The sequence below is a fragment of the Eulemur rufifrons genome, chromosome 3, assembly GCF_041146395.1.
Source record: "Eulemur rufifrons isolate Redbay chromosome 3, OSU_ERuf_1, whole genome shotgun sequence".
In the NCBI taxonomy this organism is placed as follows: Eukaryota; Metazoa; Chordata; class Mammalia; order Primates; family Lemuridae; genus Eulemur; species Eulemur rufifrons.
The window spans coordinates 6,154,497-6,176,332 of NC_090985.1; the positions used below are offsets into that span (position 1 = coordinate 6,154,497).

General features: G+C 40.9%; 1 protein-coding gene and 1 pseudogene across 2 annotated transcripts in view; one reads left to right on the forward strand and one right to left on the reverse strand.

Annotated features, from left to right (window-relative positions):
- Positions 1-21,836, reverse strand: part of WDR93 (WD repeat domain 93) — a 46,741-nt gene that overhangs the window by 15,469 nt on the left and 9,436 nt on the right. For both annotated transcript variants that reach the window (XM_069465720.1, XM_069465719.1), the window contains exons 2-10: positions 20,425-20,769; positions 19,626-19,818; positions 17,401-17,465; positions 13,469-13,547; positions 10,961-11,070; positions 9,373-9,411; positions 6,678-6,762; positions 3,298-3,469; positions 816-886 (exon numbers count right to left, since the gene is read on the reverse strand). In XM_069465720.1, the coding sequence (XP_069321821.1) occupies positions 816-886; positions 3,298-3,469; positions 6,678-6,762; positions 9,373-9,411; positions 10,961-11,070; positions 13,469-13,547; positions 17,401-17,465; positions 19,626-19,818; positions 20,425-20,727 (1,117 nt within the window). In that variant the 5' untranslated portion in view covers positions 20,728-20,769. The remainder of the gene's footprint in view (positions 1-815; positions 887-3,297; positions 3,470-6,677; positions 6,763-9,372; positions 9,412-10,960; positions 11,071-13,468; positions 13,548-17,400; positions 17,466-19,625; positions 19,819-20,424; positions 20,770-21,836) is intronic.
- Positions 2,202-2,925, forward strand: LOC138381465 (malate dehydrogenase, cytoplasmic pseudogene; annotated as a pseudogene).

Below are 21,836 nucleotides of genomic sequence, written 5' to 3' on the forward strand. Positions count from 1 at the left end.
TTGAAGTCTGAGGTTATTTGTTCTAATGGGCAGCGCCCAACAGGAGGGTGAGCTTCTTGAGAAAGAGGGGCTGGGAACCCCCATGAGCGCTGTTCCTAGGACCCACTTGCCTCCCTGCATAGTGAGGACAGTCACAACTGCCCCTTGGCTACTTTCTCACCTTCTAGAAAATTCCTGTCCACTTGGATGTGTTTTAAATAACATTTTCTTTTCTTTCCTTTTTTTCAGAGATGGGGTCTCACTCTGTTGCCCAGGCTGGAGTGTAGTGGTGCAATCAGAGCTCACTGCAGCCTTGAACTCCCGTGCTCAAGCCATCCTCCCACCTCAGTCTCCCGAATAGCTGGGACTACGGGCATGTGGCAGCACACTTAGCTAATTTTTCTTAATTTTTGTAAAGATGGGGCCAGGCTATATTGTCCAGGCTGGTCTCAAACTCCTGGCCTCAAGTGATCCTCCTGTCTTGGCCTCCCAAAGTGCTGAGGTTACAGGCGTGAGCCAGCATGCCTGGCCTAAATAACATTTTCTACGGGATGAATTCATATCCAGAAGCAGCCTGGTGGATGTGTGCTCATACTCTTCTCTGTGGCAGCCCCACTTCCTGGAGGCAGTGGCAGCCTCCGCTATCAGTGAATCTGTGCTCAGGGGACATAGATTCAAACAGAGGCTGTTAAGCTATAGCTGGCAACCTAACTTCTCCCTTCGTTCCCTCCAATAATGCAAGGTTTGTCATGCAGAATGTCTCTAGGAGGGCTTGCTGAGGGATGTCCCCAAGGTGACCACTTGCTGGGACAACTGCCCGCTTCATGTTCATTTACCTGAGGGGTTCTTGACTTCTGTTGGCATTGCAATCACGCTGCTCGGAAGCAGGAAATGGAAGGTGGCCATACTGGGAAACGAAGAGACACGAGTGAGAGCCACGCAGACTCCTTGGCAAGGAGAGACACTGGCAGTGTCTTGGTACTAAGATCAGCAATAGTTAGGAGGCACCTGCTCAGGGATACAGGGCCACGAAGCCATCACGTTCTAGGTGCTGGTCCTGGCGGGATGTGCGGACCTTGGACACTGGTGAGAGCAGGTCGGGTGGCGCCCCGAGTCCCTCCCAGGCCAGTGTGGTGCAGGGCAGGGCTCCGGCCAGAGAGGGCTCCCTTACGGGAGCAGCCTCCGTTTTCAGGGAAGATCCCTTCAGAGCAGACATGAGCCGTCTGTATAAATGCTCTCTCATCGGAAGACAATACAACCTGTGGTGTGCTGATACAGGGTCTCTTAAAAAAAAAAGCCCTGATTTTAGGTTTGCATATTTTCATGGTGTAAATACTCCCACAGTGGACAATTATCAGTGGTTTAACAACTGGGCAGTATCTCGCTAGGCAGTAAGACCCGGCTCTAGTCAGTCACAGGTGGCTGCCATTAGGGCTTAGCCTTAGGACATTGTGGCCCAAAGTGAGAAAATTCAAGGTCCACTTGACAGCAAGATGAGAGATTTCACTATTCATGTGAAAACAACATTCCTAGGTCCACGGTAGCTGTGAGGAGAGCTAGTTCCTAAAAGCAGCTCCACCTCAGAGACTGCAAAGACTAGGGCTCGGTTTTTGCTGTCACAGCACGTGGTTAATGAGGACTAAGTGCTGACTGAAATTAGAAAGTAATGTATTAAAATAATTATGTACCTGTACTATGTTACATTTAGAAAGGCAGGAAGGACATGGAGAAGAATTTTATTTCTGTCTTTAGGATCTTCTGTGTTTTTTAGATAACCAGGAAAAAAATCTTTTTAAAGAAATGTCATACATAAAACCATAAAATACATTCTATTTCTCATCTCCACAGATACCTATTCCTTCTTTTAAGTCCCTGTTATCTGAGTCGGCTCTGCAGTAGAGCTGACCCGACTCCCGGGGGCTCACTTTGCAGACGCTGAACCTGTCTGTGCAGTTCCCAGTCATGTCTGCACCAGGGTCCTTGAGACTGGAGTGGCTGATCAAAGCGCATGTTCGCTGCTGTGCAGTATTGGACGTGATCTGTCTTTGGTAAAGACCAGCCTGTGATTCTTGTGCTGTGGGATATCACCCCCATGAGGGGTGTCCTGGATAGCACCCTAACGGAACTGCAAGACCGTGCCCTTCCCCTCTTCAAATGTCACCACAACAGATAAAGAAGAGGTTGCCTTCAAAGACCTGGATGTGGCCATTCCTGTGGGCTCCATGCCAAGAAGGGAAGGGATGGAAAGGACAGATTTACTGAAAGCAAATGTGAAAATCTTCAAATGCCAAGGTGCAGCTTTGGAGAAATATGCCAAGAAGTCAGTCAAGGTGATTGCTGGGGGTGACCCAGCCAACATCAACTGCCTGACAGCCTCCAAGTCAGCTCCATCTGTGCCCAAGGAGAACTGCAGTGGCTTGACTCGTTTGGATCACAACCTAGCGAAAGCTCAAATCGTGCTTAAACTTGGTGTGACTGATGATGTAAAGAATGTCATCATCTGGGGAAATCATTCCTCCACTCAGCATCCAGATGTCAACCGTGCCAAGGTGATATTGCAGGGAAAGAGAGTTGGTGTTTGTGAAGCTCTGAAAGTTGAGAGCGGGCTCAAGGGAGAATTCATCATGCCTGTACAGCAGCACCATCCAGGCTCAAAAACTATCCAGTGCAACACCGGCTGCGAAAGCCGTCTCTGCCCACGTCAGAGACATCCGCTTTGGAACCCCAGAGGGAGAGAACGTGTCCCTGGGTGTTATCTCTGAAGGCAACTGCTATGGTAGTCCCAAGGGTCTGCTCCACTCATTCTCTGTTGTAACCAAGAATAAGACCTGGAAGTTTGTTGAAGTTCTCTCTGTTAATGATTTCTCATGTGAGAAGATGGATCTTACTGCAAAGGAACTGGTAGAAGAAAAAGAAACTGCTTTTGAACTTCTTTCCTTTGCCTGACTAGATAATCATTTTGATGTTACTAAATTACTTGTGAAAAATAACACATTTTAAAGATTGTGTAGTTCTTGGTACAGATTTGTGATAGTTTATCATCATGCTGTTAGTGCTACATTCTAAATAAATATATATATTAAAATGAAAAAAAAAATCCACATTATCAGCCTTTGTTCTATGTTTAAACAATCTCCATATGTTTCAAAAGATCTGCTGAAGTTTTCTGAAAATTTCCCCAAACCAGAAAGAGCTTTTAGATCTGGGGTTAATTCAGGTCCTTGGGTTGATTCCTGCGTGTGCCAAGAGAGCAGAAGCTCTGGGGGTTCCCCAGCTCCCCAGGGATGGGGAGCTTCTGCGGGCCCTCCTCTGGCTCACCTGGTTGGCTCCTCCTCCCACGCGCCATCCAGGTACTTCTTGTAGGAAGCATTGAAGATCTCCGCTTGCTGCTCCCACTGACTTTCCTTGATGAAGTGATTCTGCCCAGAGCCCAGCCCGTAGCAGTCCTCTACCTTTGCAAAGACTTCCAGGGGACTTTTAAATGTGGTGCCTAGGTTGAAAAGATTCCAGAATTAGTCAAGCCATCTGACGTCCCCTTTCCTGATTTCCCCCTACTTCCTCCGTGCTTCCAGGTTTCCTGCAGAATCCCTCATCCTCAGAAATCCATTCTTGCTCTGCAATTGGCCTTGAGCCCAGGTGTTCAGTATTCCGGCCCCTCCCCTACCCCACTGGCTCACAGAGAGCAGCAGGGCAGAGAGCAGCAGCCCTCCCTCTTTCTTCTTCCACGTCTCCATCCCAGCATCCTTCTCTCTGCTTCTGGATTACGGAATCTCTGCAAAGGAGGCCAGGGAAATGTTCGTGATGCCACCAGAGACTTTTGGTCACTGTTGCTGCCTCCTCAGCTAAGGTAGGCCCCAAACCCACCGGTTGCCATCACTTTTCAGCCACGGCTGAAGACCCATGCAGTTAGGCCGTCCCAGTCTCCTCTTATGCTGACGTTGATCCAGTTGCCTTCTTTTAAAAAAATCTCCTTTCTCTGTCAATCATTTTTATTATTACCCCCTTCCCCAAAACTGTTTATTTCCTTCTTTTTCATTTGTCCTAAATCCTCAGTAAAACTGGGTGGCTTATTTCCTGGGTTCACGCCCTGAGTTTCAGAATTCTGTTCCCTTTGGAAGGTGCCTGAGTCCCTGAAGTTGCCAGGAGGTCCCACAGTGCCCCTGGCCACTTCCCCAGACACAACAATTGTCATCAGTTTCTTGCACAGCTTTCTAGAAGGACACACCTGTTCCATAAACGAATGGTTTCATATTATACACTAGCAGTTCTCAAAGGGTGGTGCCCAATCGGCAGTAGCAGAGTCACCTGGGAACTTGTTAGCAATGCAGACCTACTGGCACGGAACTCTGCAACGGGGCCCGGCAGCCTGGGTTTTAATGAGTCCTGCAAGGGAATCTGATGCAGCTAAAGTTTGAGAGCTGCTGTTATATACTACACCCCTTGTATTTTCACTTATTTTGGAGATCACCTCATAATAGTACTATAGCTGTTCCTCATTGTTATTTAATAACTACATAATTTTTAATTATTATACCTTTTTCTAGTGAAATGTAACACACATTCAGAAAAGGGCATGAAATAGTATTTCTTAATGAATTATTATAAAGCAAATATCTGGTATTATCTACTCGGGTCAAGAAACAGAATATCACCAGCTCCCTAGAAGCTTCCCAAGGGCCCCCTTCCAATCACAACCCCTTGGGAATAATTGCAACCACTCTCCTTTACCGTAGCCACTTCATTGCAGTTATTTATACTTTTACCACATAAACATGCACCCTCAATATTATAGGTTTTTTTTTTTTGCCTGATTTTGAACTATATGTAAGGGGAACCATTAGTATTAACTCAGTGCTTGCCCTCTTTTGCTCAATATTGTTTGTGAGATTTATCCATTTTGTTGTGTGTAGCTGTAGTTTGTTCCTTTTCATTGCTGTATAGTATTCCATTGCATGAATATAGTACAATTTATCTGTTCTACTGTTGATGGACATTTGGTTGTTTTGTGGTTGGTGCTATTAAAAACGATGTTACTATCACCATTCTGGTAGCTGTCTCCCGGTACACATTTGCTTACAAAGCTATGTGTACCTACCTAGAAGTAAGGTGACTCAAACTGATTTGCTTAGGAGTTTCCTAGTTTTTGCACTGAAAATCTCACATCCCAGGAAAGCCCTCAGTCATGCAAACTGATACGGTTGGTCACCCTACCTAGGAGTTCAAATGCTGGGTGACAGGATATAAATTATTGTCAACCTTATTAGATAATACCAAACTGTTTTCCTAAGTGGATGTACCAATTTTCATTGCCAAGTACAATGTAAGGAAGTTCTGATTGTTCCACATCCTCACTAACACTTAGTCTGGTAAGTCTTTTATAATTTTAGCTCTTCTAGTGTGCGTGCAGTGGTATCTCATTGTGGTTTTAATTTGCATTTCTCTTACGACTAATGACAGTGAGCCCCTTTTCATACATTTATTGGCTATTTGAATAACTTCTTATGTGAATGGCCTGTACAACTCTTGCCTGTTTTGTACTGGAGTATCTTTTTTCTTAATAATTTGTAGGAATTCTTTATATAGTCTGGATATGGACCTTAGTAAGTTTTATGTGTTTTGCAAATATTTTCCTCCACAATGTGGCTTGTTCTCTCAGACTCTTAATGATGTCTTTGGATGATTAGAAGTTCTTAATTTTAATGTAATCAGATTTATCAAAATTTTCTTTTATTGTAAGTACTTTTTGTGTCTTGGTTAAAAGTCTTTCCCTGCTCAGAGGTCAGAAAGATATTGTTTATACTATAATTTCCTAATAGCTTTATTGCTTTGCCCTTCATATTTACTTCCACAATTCATCTGGAATTTAATTTTGTGTATGATATGAAGCAGGGGTTAAGTTTTATTTTTGTCTCCACGTGGACAACCAACACCACTTACTGGAGTGACCACCCTTTCTCCACTGCTTTGGGGGGCCGCCTCTGTAATGCAGCAGGTATCCATTTATGCCCGAGTCTGTTCTGGCTTCTCTATTCTGTTCATCCATCTATTTATTCATCTATTTTTCTATCTACTATTTCTATCTACATTTTTATATTTCATTTATATTTCTATTGTTTGCTTTCTTATTTTATCTTGTCTTAATTACTGTAGTTTTGTAATGAATTTTGATAGAGCTAGTCCTACCACCATGTTCTTTTACAAGAGCAAATTGTCTATTCTTGGCTTTTTACATGTTGCTTTTGTTTTTTAATGGTTGCAAAGTATTCCTTTGTGTAAGTGTACCAGAGGTTATCTACCCAGTCTTTTGCCTGTGTAAATGATGCTACAGTGAACATTTCTGTAGCTTTGTCTCTGAGATCACGTGCAAGTGCTGAGAGGATATGCTCTTCTCTCTGCCTACAGTGGCTTTCCCTTCAGCTCCTCTTGACCAACTCCCACTGGTTCTTTAAAACCTTGCCCAATGTCTCTTCGTCTGGCAAAGCCTTTGCCTCCTCCCTGGGCAGAGTTATGGTTTTTGTTTTAAGGTCCCTGAGCTTACAAGTGTTAAGAAGTTTCCTCTTCAGAACTATGCTTGTAACTTACATATTACTGCTAATGAATATTAATAGAAAAGATTAGAAATGTGGAGAAAGGGAAGAAAGGAAAAATGGAGAAATCGATGGCAAAAGAAAAGACAATATTAGTGGAATCATATTTACCTGTAATAGGTTTAGGTGGTTTGATCTTCATTATATGAACTGGAAGACTCAACTTAATGTCTCCTTTAAAACAAATGTTTGTATCCTAAAATAAGAAAAAGGCATAGCTAATAAGCGAACAAAAGATATGAAATGGAATCATTAAAAACATTCATTCTAAAAGAAGGCAGAAAAACAGGAAAAAGGAAGAAAAATGGATGGGACAAATAGAAAGTAAATAGCAAGGTGCTAGATTTAAACCCAAGCATATCAACAATCACGTTAAATGTATATGGTCTAAACACCCCAATTATAAGGCAGAGACTGTCAGATTGTATAAAAAGGCAAGACCCAATTATATGCTGTCAAAAAGAAATTCATTTTATGACTCATAATCTGAAGCCATAGAGGGAAAAAAGAGAAACTTATTTTAAATGTAATGACACAAATATGTCAAAAGTAAAAGTACAGAAAAAGGTATACCTTACTAAAACTAATCAAAAGAAAGCTGGGGTGGCTACATTAATATATGACATAGAAGATTTCAGAACAAAAAATATTATCAGGTATCAAAGAGCAAATAATGATAAAATGATCAATTCATCAGAAGATAAACATTACAAATTATTAATAGCTGCAAAATACATGAAGCAAAAACTCATAGAAGTGAAAAAAGAAATAGAGAAACCTACAGTCTTAGAGATTCCTCTTTCAATAACTTGTGGAATAAGCAGACAGAAAAATCAGTAAGAGTACCCTAAGCATATAGAAGGAAAAGCCGTAAGGCCATAGAAGACTTGAATAGCTTGACCAATAACAGCGGAATATATATTCTGTTCAAGTGCACGGAGAACACTTACCAAGGTAAACCACATTCTGGGCATAAACAAGTCTCAATAAACTTAAAAGGATTCAAACATATAAAGAATGTTCTCTGGTCACAATGGATGAGTAAGAAAATGCAAGTTTGTAAGAAAATATATATAGCATGATGCCACTTATGTAGAAAAAAATTCCCATGAAATGAAACTATATTTTTTGAAATAAACATAAGAATATAAATATATACTAAAGATCTAGAAAACATATACCAAGCCAATAATGGTGATTACCCCTGGAGACGGCTGTTTTTCTGAATGACCTGACTTTTCCAAGAATGATGCATTCATATATTATTTGTATAATTTGCAACATAATATAATTTAAAATTGGAAAAAAGAAAGGGCTCTAGCAAGAGACTTCCATTTCAGAAGTCCACCACTACTTTACTGCTATGACTGAGTCCTCTAAGAGCTAACCCTCTGGATAGCATGGTGTGCTCCGTGTCTCAGAGGGTGAGCTAGGAAACTACACGGAAGCCTCTCTGTTCTCTAAGGCTGTGGTGCCCAAGCCCTGGGCCTCCGACCAGTACTGGTGTGCGGCCTGTTAGGAACTGGACCACACAGCAGGAGGTGAGCAGCAGGAGAGCGAGGGAGTGAAGCTTCATCTGTACTTACAGCTGCTCCCCGGTGCTCCCATCACTACATAAGCTCCGCCTCCTGACAGATCAGCTGCAGCATTCGATTCTCATAGGAGCTCGAACCCTATTGTAAACTGCACATGGGAGGGATCTAGGTTGCGGCTCCTTATGAGAATCTAATGCCTGAGGGTCTGAGGTGGAGCTGAGGTGGTGATGCTAGCGCTGGGGAGCAGCTGCATATACAGATTATCATTAGCAGAGGGGTTTGACTGCACAATAAATGTAATGAATCATCCCCAAACTATCCCAACCCCCCCATCTGTGGAAAAATTGCCTTCCATGAAACTGGTCCCTCGTTCCAAAAAGGTTGGGGCCTGCTGCTCTAAGGTATTCCAAGACAAAGACAAAACCCCCTGAGTCACTTGGCTTGGTGGATTGGGCTGTTATTTTGGGAGGGGCATATCTAGGTATCAAGGGGCCCTCAAGTAAGTAAAAACAGAAAATTATAAACACTAAATGCCCATGGCCACTCTAATTTCATCCAATATGGGGGAAATTGTGACAGAATGAAATTAGAGTGAAAAGAGACAATGGTATTAAGTGATTGTGGTTAAAATATGTTACTTTTGTCAATTTTACAAAAATATACCACCATGTGAACACATTGGTAGGGGTCCTCCCAGGGACCCAAAGTGAGGTTCCTCTGAAATTCAAGATTTTTTTTTTTTTTTTGAGACAGAGTCTCGCTTTGTTGCCTGGGCTAGAGTGAGTGCGGTGGCATCAGCCTAGCCCACAGCAACCTCAAACTCCTGGGCTCAAGTGATCCTCCTGCCTCAGCCTCCCGAGTAGCTGGGACTATAGGTGCACACCACCACACCCGGCTAGTTTGTTTGTTTCTATTTTTAGTTGACTGCCTAATTTTTTCTGTTCTTGAACTCCTGACCTCAAGCAATCCTCCCGCCTTGGCCTCCCAGAGTGCTAGGATTACAGGCATGAGCCACCATGCCCAGCCTCAAGCTTTCTTAACTTCAGGTAAATCCACCTCTGAACAAAGGGATTTGGGTCAATTATCCTCAGGGATAGGAGGCCATCTTCAATGGGTATGAGGCACAAGATTAAGTCACAGAGAATCCGAAAACAGTACCCTGGTGGAACATTTTGCTAGTATATTTGATATTTAAGGTAAATTTCAAGTAAAAATAAAAATTTCTAAAATGCATCTTAAGTCTCTCAGGAGATTTTCTTTAAATTTCTTACCGTTTCTAAATTATCTGTAGAAATGGGATCGAGAGTGTTCTAAGGAGAAAAATGAGAAATTAATTCACAATAGGTTTGATGTATGTTCTCCCTTTCTCCTTTCATCTTCTGAGATGCTCTTCCCCTGCCCCCCATTATTCTTGTGAGAAGTGGATTCATGCAGTAGGCATCAAGGGCCAATATTTGTGTGGTCTTCTGGCCTATAGGATCTTAAAAAGATCCCTGTTTTCCAGGATCTTAAAAAGTAATTGGGGAAACAAGAAATAGTTAATAAGAGGAAATATGAATGAATAGAAGTGAGGAGATGAGTTAGGACACGATAATAAAATCTAAGTTGAAGCAAATATTTCTGATTGGCAAAATGTATCAGTGATGTTGAGAATTATATTTATTGTATTGTTTCCTCTTTTTTTTCCTGCCAGCATGATGGATTGAGAATTATACCTAATTCACTCTAAATATCATTCATAATAAAAGAACTACCACCGTAACTGGCATTAGCTGGTTGCTTCTCAGTATAAGAAAAAGGAGTGAATTATGGTAAGAAACCACTGCCATTCAAGGTGATTTTTTTACTTATATAACAAATTAGTCCATCAAAAAAAGTATCTTTTGAGTACTAAGTATGATACTATGAGATTGGTTGACAAAAAGCAGAAATTTATCATCTATTGAAGACAAAAGGACTTTCATGCATAAAAAGATAACTAAAAACTGAGAAAGTATGTAAGAAGTGTCAAAAAAAAAAAAAAAGAAGTACAAACAATGAATTCTGTAGGAGTTTAAAGGAGGAAGATCTCTGGGCTGGTAACTCTCCCAGAGACACAGGACTACACTCCACTATGAAGACTGGGGAGAAAGGCATTTATTCAAAGCCCCTTAATAAGCTCAGCAGTGAATGTGGGTCTAAATCTTGGTCTCCTGTATTAATAATTATTGCTAATTATTAATTAGTGATTAATAATCACTAATTCTTTAGCACTTAATACAATGTGTTTCAAAGGGGTGCTCAATTAATATTAGTTGGTGGTAGTTAAAAAAGAAAAATAATAAGCACACATTGTATAAATAAGCAAATTCAGTCTTACTATTTACTGAGCAGCTATATCTTAAAGACAGCACAAGGCTCAGGCATTATGTGTAAACTAAAAGGCAGAGTTACTGCCTTCTAAGAATAATACAAAGAATATATATATTTCTGTGTATTGAGAACAACCCCTTTACACCACAAATTCCAAATTTAGTGGAATTCAAGGCATGAAAGGATTATTTCAGGCAGGAGGGGAAAAAAATTTCCTATGAGCAATAGTGAGACAGAAGACTTTCCTTCCAGAGAAATGCCTGGGAGGGGTCTCAGTGGAGAGGCAGCTCCCAGACAAGAGAGGTACCGAGATTCCCACTACCGAAGACACCTCTACGTTTTAATATCTTATTTTAACCAAAGCAAACTGATTTGGGGGACATGGGCCAATGTTCCTGTTGTCCTCTTATAGCCCAGAGGCCTCATTCATTGTGAAATCCCAAAGAGAATTTAGGCTAGATGCAGGTCAAGGGAGAAACCTCAGTTAGAAGCAGAGATGTTTCCTACCAGTTGTTTGACTTTTTTCTTCGAATTTGAAGTGAGTTGGGAGTGCTCCACTTCCCTGAGCCAAGTCTCCTTGGGCAATTTATACACATCCAGCCAAACCTCTCCAGCTCCTGCATTGGGAAACCAAAGAGTCATTGAGCAACTGCAAGTAGGCCACAGGTCTCCTCTACGAAACGGCCTGCCTACTCAGAACCGCTGGCACGGAGATCAGCCACCTCTGTAGCAGGCACCCAGGGAACAGCAACTTCAGCTAATGGAAGGAGATATACTTCCGCAACGGTTACTGCGAGTCCTCACTCCCCAGATCACTTTCCCACGGAGAGTTATGCCCTCAGGCCAGGACCATCTGAGGGGAACAGGGGCTTCTCACACTGACAGCACAGTTTTCAGCCCAACTGCCCGCTCTGCCCGGTCCCCATGATTTCTGTGTTGCAAATGATAAATTCCACTGACATTTCGCCTTGAGTTATACCTGTCTGGGGAGGTTGGTGGCATATACAGAATCAGTAACCGAGAGGAATATAGCTAAGGAAGAGTAAGAATTAGGAAAGATACCTCAAAAGAATTCTTCTGACCAATATTTGAGGAGACGACAACTTATGGGGTGGTTGTGGGACTTGATTTTGTCACAGAAACATTCTTAGCTTCTGTACGTGTACTTGTCAGCCCGGAAATGTTGCTCTCCCATGGTAAGGAATCCTGGCTAAACGTTTCCTTTAAAAAGTAATCATCTGCACACCTTAATTTCAGACTTCTGGCCTCCAGAATTGTGAGAGAATAATATCTTTTGTTTTAAGCCACCCAGTTTGTGGTATCTCGTTATGGCAGCCGTAGGAAACTAATAGAGATGGTACAAAAGTTTCCTCAAATACATAAAGCATTATCAAAAATATATCTCCCTCAAGCACCTAACATTTGAGGGGCTTTGGGCAAGAGTATAAAATACAGGCTTAAATGCCATCTATCGAAATATGTAAAAGTTAAAAGTCAAGATAACAAATACGTGAATAAAATGTGTTCTATTACTACCATGATAACTGCAGCAGGCAAGCTCCAATGATGTGCTGAGATTGGCAGTAAAACTGTAAGGAGAAACGGGACATTTGCATCGTCTGAAAGTGTCACCCCAAAACGTTAATTACTGTGGTGGTTTTGTTTGTTTTTATTTCAAAATATTAAAGGGATACAAATGTTTTTGTTACACGGATATCTTGTATAATGCTTAAAGTCAGGGTTTTTGCTGTGCCTGTCACCAGGACAGTGTTCATTGTACCTAATAGGTACACTGAACTCCCCCTCCTAGCCTTCTGTCTTTCTGGTTTCCAATGTCCTTTATATCTCTTTGTGCCTGTGTATGGCTATTGTGTAGCTCCCACTTATTAGTGAGAACATACGGTGTTTGGTTTTCCATTCCTGAGTTACTTCACTTAGGATAATGGTCTCCAGTTCCAATCAAGTTGCTGCAAATGACATTATTTCATTCCTTTTTATTGTTAAGTAGTACTCCATGGTATATTGTGGTGGTTTTAACATATGTCCAAAAATTCTTTGATTCTCCTGCCTCTAGACGGTAGTGCTTAAATCATCTCCCTTTGAGCATGGTCTGGACTTAGTGACTTGTTCCTTACAGAGTATGGAAAAGGAAAAACAGTGGCTTTACAGTGGAGAAACCTGGAAGACACTACTTTTACTAAGTGATCAAGGTTACTATTAGCAGTAGTGAGTCACATTGCTATCACATACCCCTTGATACAATGCAATCAGAAGAAGTGGAGAGGCAACTCCCAGACAAGAGAGATACTGAGATTCCCACTATTGAAGACAACTCTACGTTTTAATATCTTATTTTAACCAAAGCAAATTGATTTGGGAGACATGGACCAATGTTCCTATTGTCTTCTCTTATAGCCCAGAGGCCTCATTCATTGTGAAATCCTGAAGAGGATTTCGGCTAGATGTGGGTCAAGGGAGAAACTTATCCCCTCTGTGGTATCTTCCCCCCAAAATCCTTAACCCCAGTTGAATCATGAGCAAAAAAATCAGACAAACTGAAATTGAGGGATATTCTTCAAAATATCTGACTGGTACTCTTCAAAAATGTCAAGGCCATGAAAAACAAGGAAAGATCAAGAAACTGTCACAGATGAGAGTAGATTAGGGAGAAACAATTACTAAATATAATATGGTATCCTGGATTGAACCTTGGAACAAAAAAATTGATTAGTGGGAAAACCAGTAAAATCTGCAAAAAAAAAAATCTGTAGTTAATAGTTAATTATATTGTACTAATATTATTTGCTTACCTTTGACAAATGTAGCATGGTCATCTTGAATGTTGGTATTAGGGAAGATGGGTGAAGGGTATAGGATAGGGAAACTCTCTGTCCTATCTTTGCAACTCTTCTGTAAATCTAAAATAAGTTCTAAATAAGAAGTTTGGAGAAAAAAGTACTCATCTGGAAGAAACTGAAAATCTTAACCACGTTAACAGTCTTTGGTTAATCTTGCCTTGGAGGAGGAAAGCTGCAAAGTCCCCTCCTTGAGAGATCTCCATCTTCATACAGGTGATTTGCTTGCTGGCATCATCCTGAAAAGAAAGAGCTGGTGATACAGTGAGCTCAGCCTGGTGACAGAGAACATATTCAGGGCTTTCTGTGGTTCCTGCCCAAGAACAGATATCCCTTTAAAGCTTGGGACATGAAAAAATGCCTTAAACTGCTTCACACTTCCCATTTTTGTACAGAAATTAGACAACATGGTATGTAAAAAAGTGGAACTCACTTTTCTAAATGTTCTTGGACTTATTTTCTGGTTTCTTAAATACTCCTGTCGATTTGTGACATACTCTTGGATCTCTTGGTCAGGTATGCACACCCTAAAGCCTGTGTTGATACCCGATTATTCAACTGGATTGAAATAAATTCTACACGATACTGAAAACTCTAGTGGTTGCTGGACAAAAGGCTCTATCTAGACTATAGCAGAGACTAACTGTAACCCTAGTATGAAACCTGCTCAAATTTTGGGCAAGGTGAGAGAGGCTCAATGTGCATGGTTATGCTATATCTTTAAGGAGGTTGAAGATTACTAGCAAAATAAGGTGGGCTAGACTAGTTAGACTGGTAAGTCCTCTAATTTATTTAACAAGAACCAGTTAAAATTTTTTTAAATTTATATATTGTAGTATCAACTTGTTATGGAAATTTTTAAGCATACAAAAAGGAAGAAAATAGAATAACAACTTCATGTATATCCATTACTCAACTTCAACAATTATCAATATATGACAAATCCTGTTTTATTGACTACCTTCCAAACTCACTAATATTTTTATTTAATTAAGCCTAAAATATTAACAATTCCTAAGTATCATTTAATATCCAGTCTGTTTTTGAATTTCCTCAGTTGTCTCACAAATGTCATAAATATCTTTTCACAATTGGTTTGTTCGCATCAGGATCCAAATGAAGTCCATGGATTGTATTTAATTAATATATCTCTTAAGTCTCTTTAAATTTATAATAGCTCCTTCATTTGTTTTTCTCTTTGCCATTTATTTGTTGAAGAAACAAGGCCATTTATCCTATGGCATTGGACATTGTGGATCAAATGACTGCATCTCCATGGTGTTAACATGTTCCTCTGGGTTCCTGTATTTCCTATAAACTGGTAAACAGATCCAGAGCTTTGAATAGATTTAGGTTCAACTGTTTTGGCACTAATACTCCATGGGTGCACTGTGTCCTTCCTACTGCATATCAGGAGGCCCATAATAGCTGGTTGTCTCTCTTTTAGTAATGTCAAAATTGATAATTGACAACAGGTGTTGTCATCCCGACTCATCAATTATAAAATTCCCCATCAGCCATTGGTGGTTATTGCCTAGACAATTACTCTGTAAATGGTGGTGGTGGGGCTGCTCTCTGCTCCTGCTACAGATTGAACTCTAATAGCATCTTTTGATGAGCAGAAGTTTAAAATTTTTTAACAGCATCATTAGATGTGTAATGACATATAATAAACTGCATGTTTGAAGCGTACACTTCGGTAAGTTTTGGCATATGTATACCCCTTGAAACCATCGCCACTATCAGGACAGTGAACATACCCATCACCTCCAAATGTTTCTGCCTTCCCCTCTGTGTTCCTCAAGTTGCCCCAGGCAACAACAGATCTGTTTTCTGTCACTAGATTAGATTGCATTTTCTAGAATTTTATAAAAATGGAATCACACAGTATGTATTTTTGTTAATTTTTTTTTTTTTTTTTTTTTTGAGACAGAGTCTCAGTCTATCACCTGGGCTAGAGGGCCGTGGCGTCAGCCTGGCTCACAGCAACCTCAAACTCCTGAGCTCAAGCAATTCTCCTGCCTCAGCCTCCCGAGTAGCTGGGACTACAGGTGCTCGCCACCACACCCAGCTAATTTTTCTATTTTTAGTATAGACAGGGTCTCGCTCTTGCTCAGGCTGGTCTCAAACTCCTGACCTCAAGTGATCCTCCCACCTCCACCCGAGAGAGTATGTATTCTTTTTTGTCTGACTTCTTTCACTCAGCATAATTACTCTGAGATTTGTATATGTCATTAAATGCATTGCCGACATAAAAATTCATTCTTTTTTATTAGTGAATAGTATCCCATTGTATGAATATACCATAATTTGCTTTTCCATTCACCTGTTGATGGACATTTGGGTGGTTTCTGTTTTTTGGCTATTAGAAATAAAGCTTCTGTGAACATTCACACATAAGTCTCTGTATGGACATATGCTTTCATCTCTCCTGGGTAAATACCTAGGAGTGGAATGGCTGGATCATATGGTAAGTTATGTTTAACTTTTTAAGAAACTACCAAAGTGGTTGTACCATTATACTTTACCACCAGCAGTGTAGGGGAGTTCCAGTTGTTGTGTATCTTTGCCAACCCTTGACATAGTGTTTTTAATTTGAGGCATTCTAATACATATGTAATGGTATTTCAGTGTGATTTTAATTTCCACTCCCTAATGACTAATGATATTGAGCATCTTATCTGCCTTCCATATATCTTCTTTGGTGAACTGTCTTTTCAAATCTTTTGCCCGTTTAAAAAATCATATTATTTCCTTGTTTTGAGAGTTCTTTATATATTCTGGGTATACATCCTTGATCATATATGTGATTTGTAATAATTTCTCCCAGTCTATGGCTTGTCTTTTCATTCTTTTAACAATATTTTTGCAGAACAGAAATTTAAAATTTTGATAAAATCCAATTTATCAATCTTCTTCTTTTATGGATCATGCTTTTGGTGTTGTAGCTAAAAAATCTTTGCCTAACCCAAGGTCACAAAGACTTTTTCCTGTGTTTTCTTCTAGAATTTTTATAGTTTTAGGTTTTACATATAGGTATATGATCCATTTTGAGTCAATTTTTATATATGATATGAAGGTTGAGAAGTTTTTAATTTTGGTAAAGTCCAATATCAATATTTTATTTTATGATTAGTGTTTTTCATGTCTTAAAAAATCTTTGCCTGCCCCAAGGTAGCATAAATATTTTTTTGTGGTTTTTTTTCAAGAAGAATAATGATTTTAATTCTTATGTTTAGATCTAAAATCCATATTAAATTTAATTTTTATAAGTGGTATGGAGTTGAGGTTCATTTTTTCCACATTTGTTTATCCAGTGTTTCAGCATCATTTGTTGAAAATATTTTCTTTTCCCAATTGCCTTGGTGTCCATCAATAGTATTAATATTTCTTAGAAGATAAATTACAGTTAAAAATCTACTCTGAGCTATACCTTCTCTCTGGGGGATTCACTGATTCAAAACACACTTTCTGAGAACGTACAGTATGTCAGGCAATGAGCTGGGAAAACGTGATTCAAAGGGGAGTGAGACAGGCCCCGGCTCTCAGGAGAAGCAGCCGTTATACAAACGAGTGTAAAGAGTGCAGAAAACACTGTAAGAGAAATCGTGTTCTACGTGGAGGTGGCACGACGCAGGGAGAGATCAGTTCTTCTTGGGTATATGAAGGGAAGTGTCTTAGAGGAGGAGATATTTCAGCTGGTCTTGAAGAATGGGAGAAATTTAACAGACACACATGGGAGGTAGGGAAACAAGGAGAGCATTCGAAGCTGAGTGATACATTGGTCTGACGCTCAAGAGAAAAATCTGAGCTGGAGTTCCTCAGTAATTTTCTTCTCTTGACAAAAGAGTAAATAAATCCAAGGCATTCAGCCTCTACCCTCTGACAGTGGGGGATCTTTTAATTGGATATTTTGGAGGAGACTGTCTAACCAGGGAATTCTCTATTTCCTTTTTTTTTTTTTTAGCATAAAGATTATTTTGAGCCGAATATTTCTTTTAAATATAGGACAGCTATCATTTCTTCCATATTAAAAGTAAACTTAATTTGTTACAGCTTTTGGCCCAGCTAAAGGTGAAAACAGGAACTCACCACTTCATTGATGGCTTTGCTTACGAAAAGACCGTCCTTACAAAAATAAAGTAGTTTAATGATACCTGAAACAGAAATATAAGTGAGAAGTAAGTTAAGAAAAATAAGTAAGACAGACAAGTGAGCCAAAGAAGAATTAGAATTTTGCATTTGACTTTCTGAACTTAGCATCATAAGCTCATGCATCTGAGGCCCCTCCCTGGCCCTCCACTGCCTACGCTGCTCTTGGTCTCCTTGCTGTCCGCCACCCCTCCACCCCTCCACCCCTCACTGGAAATTCTCAGGTAATTTTCCTTCCTGGGTTCTCTCCACCTACCCTGGCCCTACCTGCATCTCCTAGAAGTTCCTGCAAGCATGTCGACCACACCAATCCACTCTGGATTCCTGTCCACCTGCTCTAGCGCATCATCCCTTATTGCTTCACATTGTTACCAACTGTTTCCTCTGAATATGTTGCATTCCTCTTGCGAGTGCATAGATTGTTTGAGGAAAAGGATCATATCTCACCCTTCCATGTGCCTCACCTCTCAATCCCAATAAGCTCTTTATGTTTTGTGCTCTTTAATTTTGTTGAATTAATATGTAATTCTGTCAATCTAATTCCCATTTAATGTAAGGGCTCCAGTATATGATCATAACCCACCATGACTTCTTACCTCTTTCTTTAGGTCCCTCCCTGACACTAATAACCTACTTCCACGCCACAGTATAGACATTGTAAAGACATCTGGCCCACTGTGGGTGAAAGTCCAACTCAACTCAATAAAGATTCACGGGGTATCTGCTCCATACCAACATATGTGCTAGGGACACCAAGGCAGTCTGCCTTCAAATTCGTCATTTTGAGGGTTACACAGACATGCAATCAACTAGCATAATGCAGCCTGATAAATTTGATCCTATCTTAAGATCAAACTTGTTCTGCGTATCAACATTTCCACACAGATATCCTCCAGGTGCCTCAAATCTGTGCATGTTAAAATGGAATTCTTCAACTCACAGACCCTTGAAACCCTACTCTCCTATAATTGTTACCAGAGAATGGCATGATCATCCAGCAGTTACCTAAGGCAGTAGGTAACTGTTCCCACTCTTCCCAGCATGCCTCCCCTTTCCCTCATCCATGCACATATTCTATCACTCACTAAGTTTTCCCATTATATTTTCCTTTTCATTTTTTAAGCTTTTTATTTTGAACTAGTTTTAGACTTACAAAAAAGTTGCAAAAGTAGCACAAAGAGTTCCCTTATATCCCTCCCCTTGCTTCGCCTAATGTTAACATCTTACATAACCACAGTGAAATTTTTCTTTTCATTTGAATAGCCCTGCCTTGGTTCAGACCGTCATAATTTCTCTTCTCAATGAGTACAATAGTCCTTCCTGTTCTCTCTGCCTCTCATTTTGACTTTTGCAAACTCCTGCCAGGGTGCCCTTCCTAAAATGCCAGTATGGTCAGGTCACTCTCCTGCAGAAAGTTCTTCAGTGTGCCTGTGTTGCTTGAGTGGTGCCTGCTGTTTAGAGAGATGCAAGCTTTCACAGGTGATCGCAAGGTAAACAGGCACTTTGTGCTCTCCTTGCCCCAATATCATCACATAGCCACCTCTCTGATTTCCTGGCCAGTGCTGACACTTGCCTTCTCATCTCCAACAAAGTAGGGAAGCTCCCCATATCCAGAGGCAGCAGGCTGGGTCACCCAAACATAAGGACAGGCTAGAGGGAGCCTAGCCTTTTGGGGGCAACAAAAAGCAACAGTTCACCTATCTAGGACACTGTCTAGTTTTTATACCATACTCCCCATGAAGGCCTGGTTCATCCTCGGGCTAAGGGGAAAAAGCAAGCTCTGGTTTCCACGAGCATCAGGATGCTGAGTGCTAGAAGGGCGTGGCCTCTGCGGCCATACTGCCTGTTTGTCCCTGTGCCACTTACTTTCCATGTTGCGTCAAGCAAGTTATTTAACCTTCGTGCCGCAGTCCTTCTCCTGAACAGGAATAATAAATTGCCTTTCCCTCCTAGGGTTGTTGTGAGGATTAAATGCACCAACATAGGTGAACAGTTAGAATAGTATGTGGCACACCACACTTGTTCTGTAGAAATTAGTTACTGCTACATGACCAGGGAGGGGTCTCCATGCCTGGCCCCACCCATAGCTGGAAAGGAGATTAAACTGAACAATAGTCTGCAGGTACCTGTAAATTAGGCAAAAAAGGAAAATGAAGAATAAATACCCATTTCATCCACAAGAGCAATAAGTATTTCAGTCCCCAAATCTGTGGCACAGATGGAAGTGACATCAACTTTAAGTTTGTCCCAAACATATATTAGTTTAGCACTGTATAGATTATAGATTGAGAATCCTTTGGCTCCTCCAATAAACAGAAAGTCTTGGGAAATAGCCATACAATTTGGCCTTTTGGTGAGCTAGGAAAACAAAGACAAAGAAAAAAGGAGTAACTTTCAGTTGTCGCTGTCTTCAAGTAATATGAGCTAACTTTTCATAGAGCGTCACAGCCCTTCCTAGATATGATACCATCCCCAAACATAGTACTCATCTAAAACTCTTGCCTAAGCCTTAAGAAACTCATAATAGTCCACTTTTAGGGGAACGAACCCAGAGAAACAAAGAAGTTGAGAATAAACGTATGTTCACAACACTAAGCATGCCCACAGGCCCTGTACTGTATTGAACCAGCGTGCTGTGGGAAGGACAAACCGATAGCTGAGGCACTGACAGATCCTCAACCATCAAAAAAGAAAGTGGATTAATAGATGAAGGAAGATTTTTCAATAACAACAGCTGACTAGAAAAGGCCTTCTGTAAATCTTCAATTAACCAGAACAACCCATTTCCCCAGGCAATTACCAGACCTATTCTAATGAACATCAGCATACCTACAATCTTTCAAAAATGCATCTGTCTTATTGAATACAGGTTTTTGGCAGGAATTCCTTCCCTGGATCAGGGGTTTTCATTTATTAACACTCCACTGAGGGACAGGGACTTCTGGTCAGCTGCCTACGCCATACCTGGATTTCTCCAACCGGAGGGTAGACGGTGGGCTGGATCCGGCTGCTCTCAGCTTCCCTCGATGTGTCCCTCCCTTCAATAATTTCCCATGACCGGTCAAACAGAAGGTTCACCAGCTTGTTAATCATTCGATAAGGCTGAGGCAGGGAGTCCAGCCCCTGATCGAGATCCATGAAGACATAATCCCCGTCATCATCGGTAGGCCAGTCCTTCTCTGTTGGAGACGGCACCTCCAGGGGTACCTTTCGTGTACTAAGGCACAGCCTCATCTTCTGAGCCTGATTTCTTTTGGGGGATGACATCACAGAAGGCGGCACCAGGAACTTCTACAAAACTCTGAAAAGCTAATCAGAGATGTAAGCAAAGGAACTCTGGAAAAAAAGGGAAGCAACAAGAAGACAGCACACGATCTCTAGCACAAGAGCCTATGGGGACTATTTATTCCAGAGACTGGCACTTTCCTTAATTATCAGAGGACTGTTACCACATTCCTAGGAGATGCTCTTCATATTACTAAGGAAACCAGAAGAGGCAGGTACCTTTCAGGCCAACCCACGATGATGCATATATGATGGAAGAAGAGGAATGTGGCATCCTTCAGATATTTTACCTCCTGATAGGAAGGCAGCTGTCTTTCCATCTCAGATGGAATTCACCCTCTCCCCTACAACTTATGCCTTCTCTTTGTTCCCCATCTTTGCAAACGGGCAATGAGCCACAACTCAGTTCAGTGGGGCAGCGAGCCATGACTCTCCTTCCTTCTTTGCCCTCACCCCCGACCAGATGCAGTTCAAGTACTCTCAATCTTTGCTGTCTGATTTGTTCTCTTCTCTCCTTTCCTACTGCTGCCATCCAGGAGTTCTGCAGGCAAAATGCCCAGGGCCTACGAGATTTTTCAAGGGCCTACAGAAATTTTTGAGACATGAGAAAAAATTGATTGACTAAAAAATTTAAAAGACCCATAAAATCAAAATAAAAATTTACGAAAATACTTATAACTTATCAGTTCCACTCTATGGGTATGTGTATACAGTTCACATCTATAGGAAGAGAACAAGTAATCTGTACTTCAGCAAACTCAAAATTGTGCCAATTATAGAAAGGCTTTCAAATGTTACAGTAAAAAAAGTATATAATGTGGAAGATTGGATACATTTTAAGATGGTTAATGTGTAGCGGAGCCTTGCACTATAATAGTGCCTGGGTCCATGAAGTCCTAGGAGAACCCTGCTGTCATCATCATCATCTTTTCTCACTGGCTAGACTACATGTGCGATGCTTCCAGTGCAGAGTGTGAGGACACTAGCTGACACTACGAAAGAACCACCTTAAGTAATCAGTGGGAACAGTAACCTGAGCTCACAAGGGGCCAGGACTGATGCCTATTTCCACCAGCCAGACTGGAAAACCT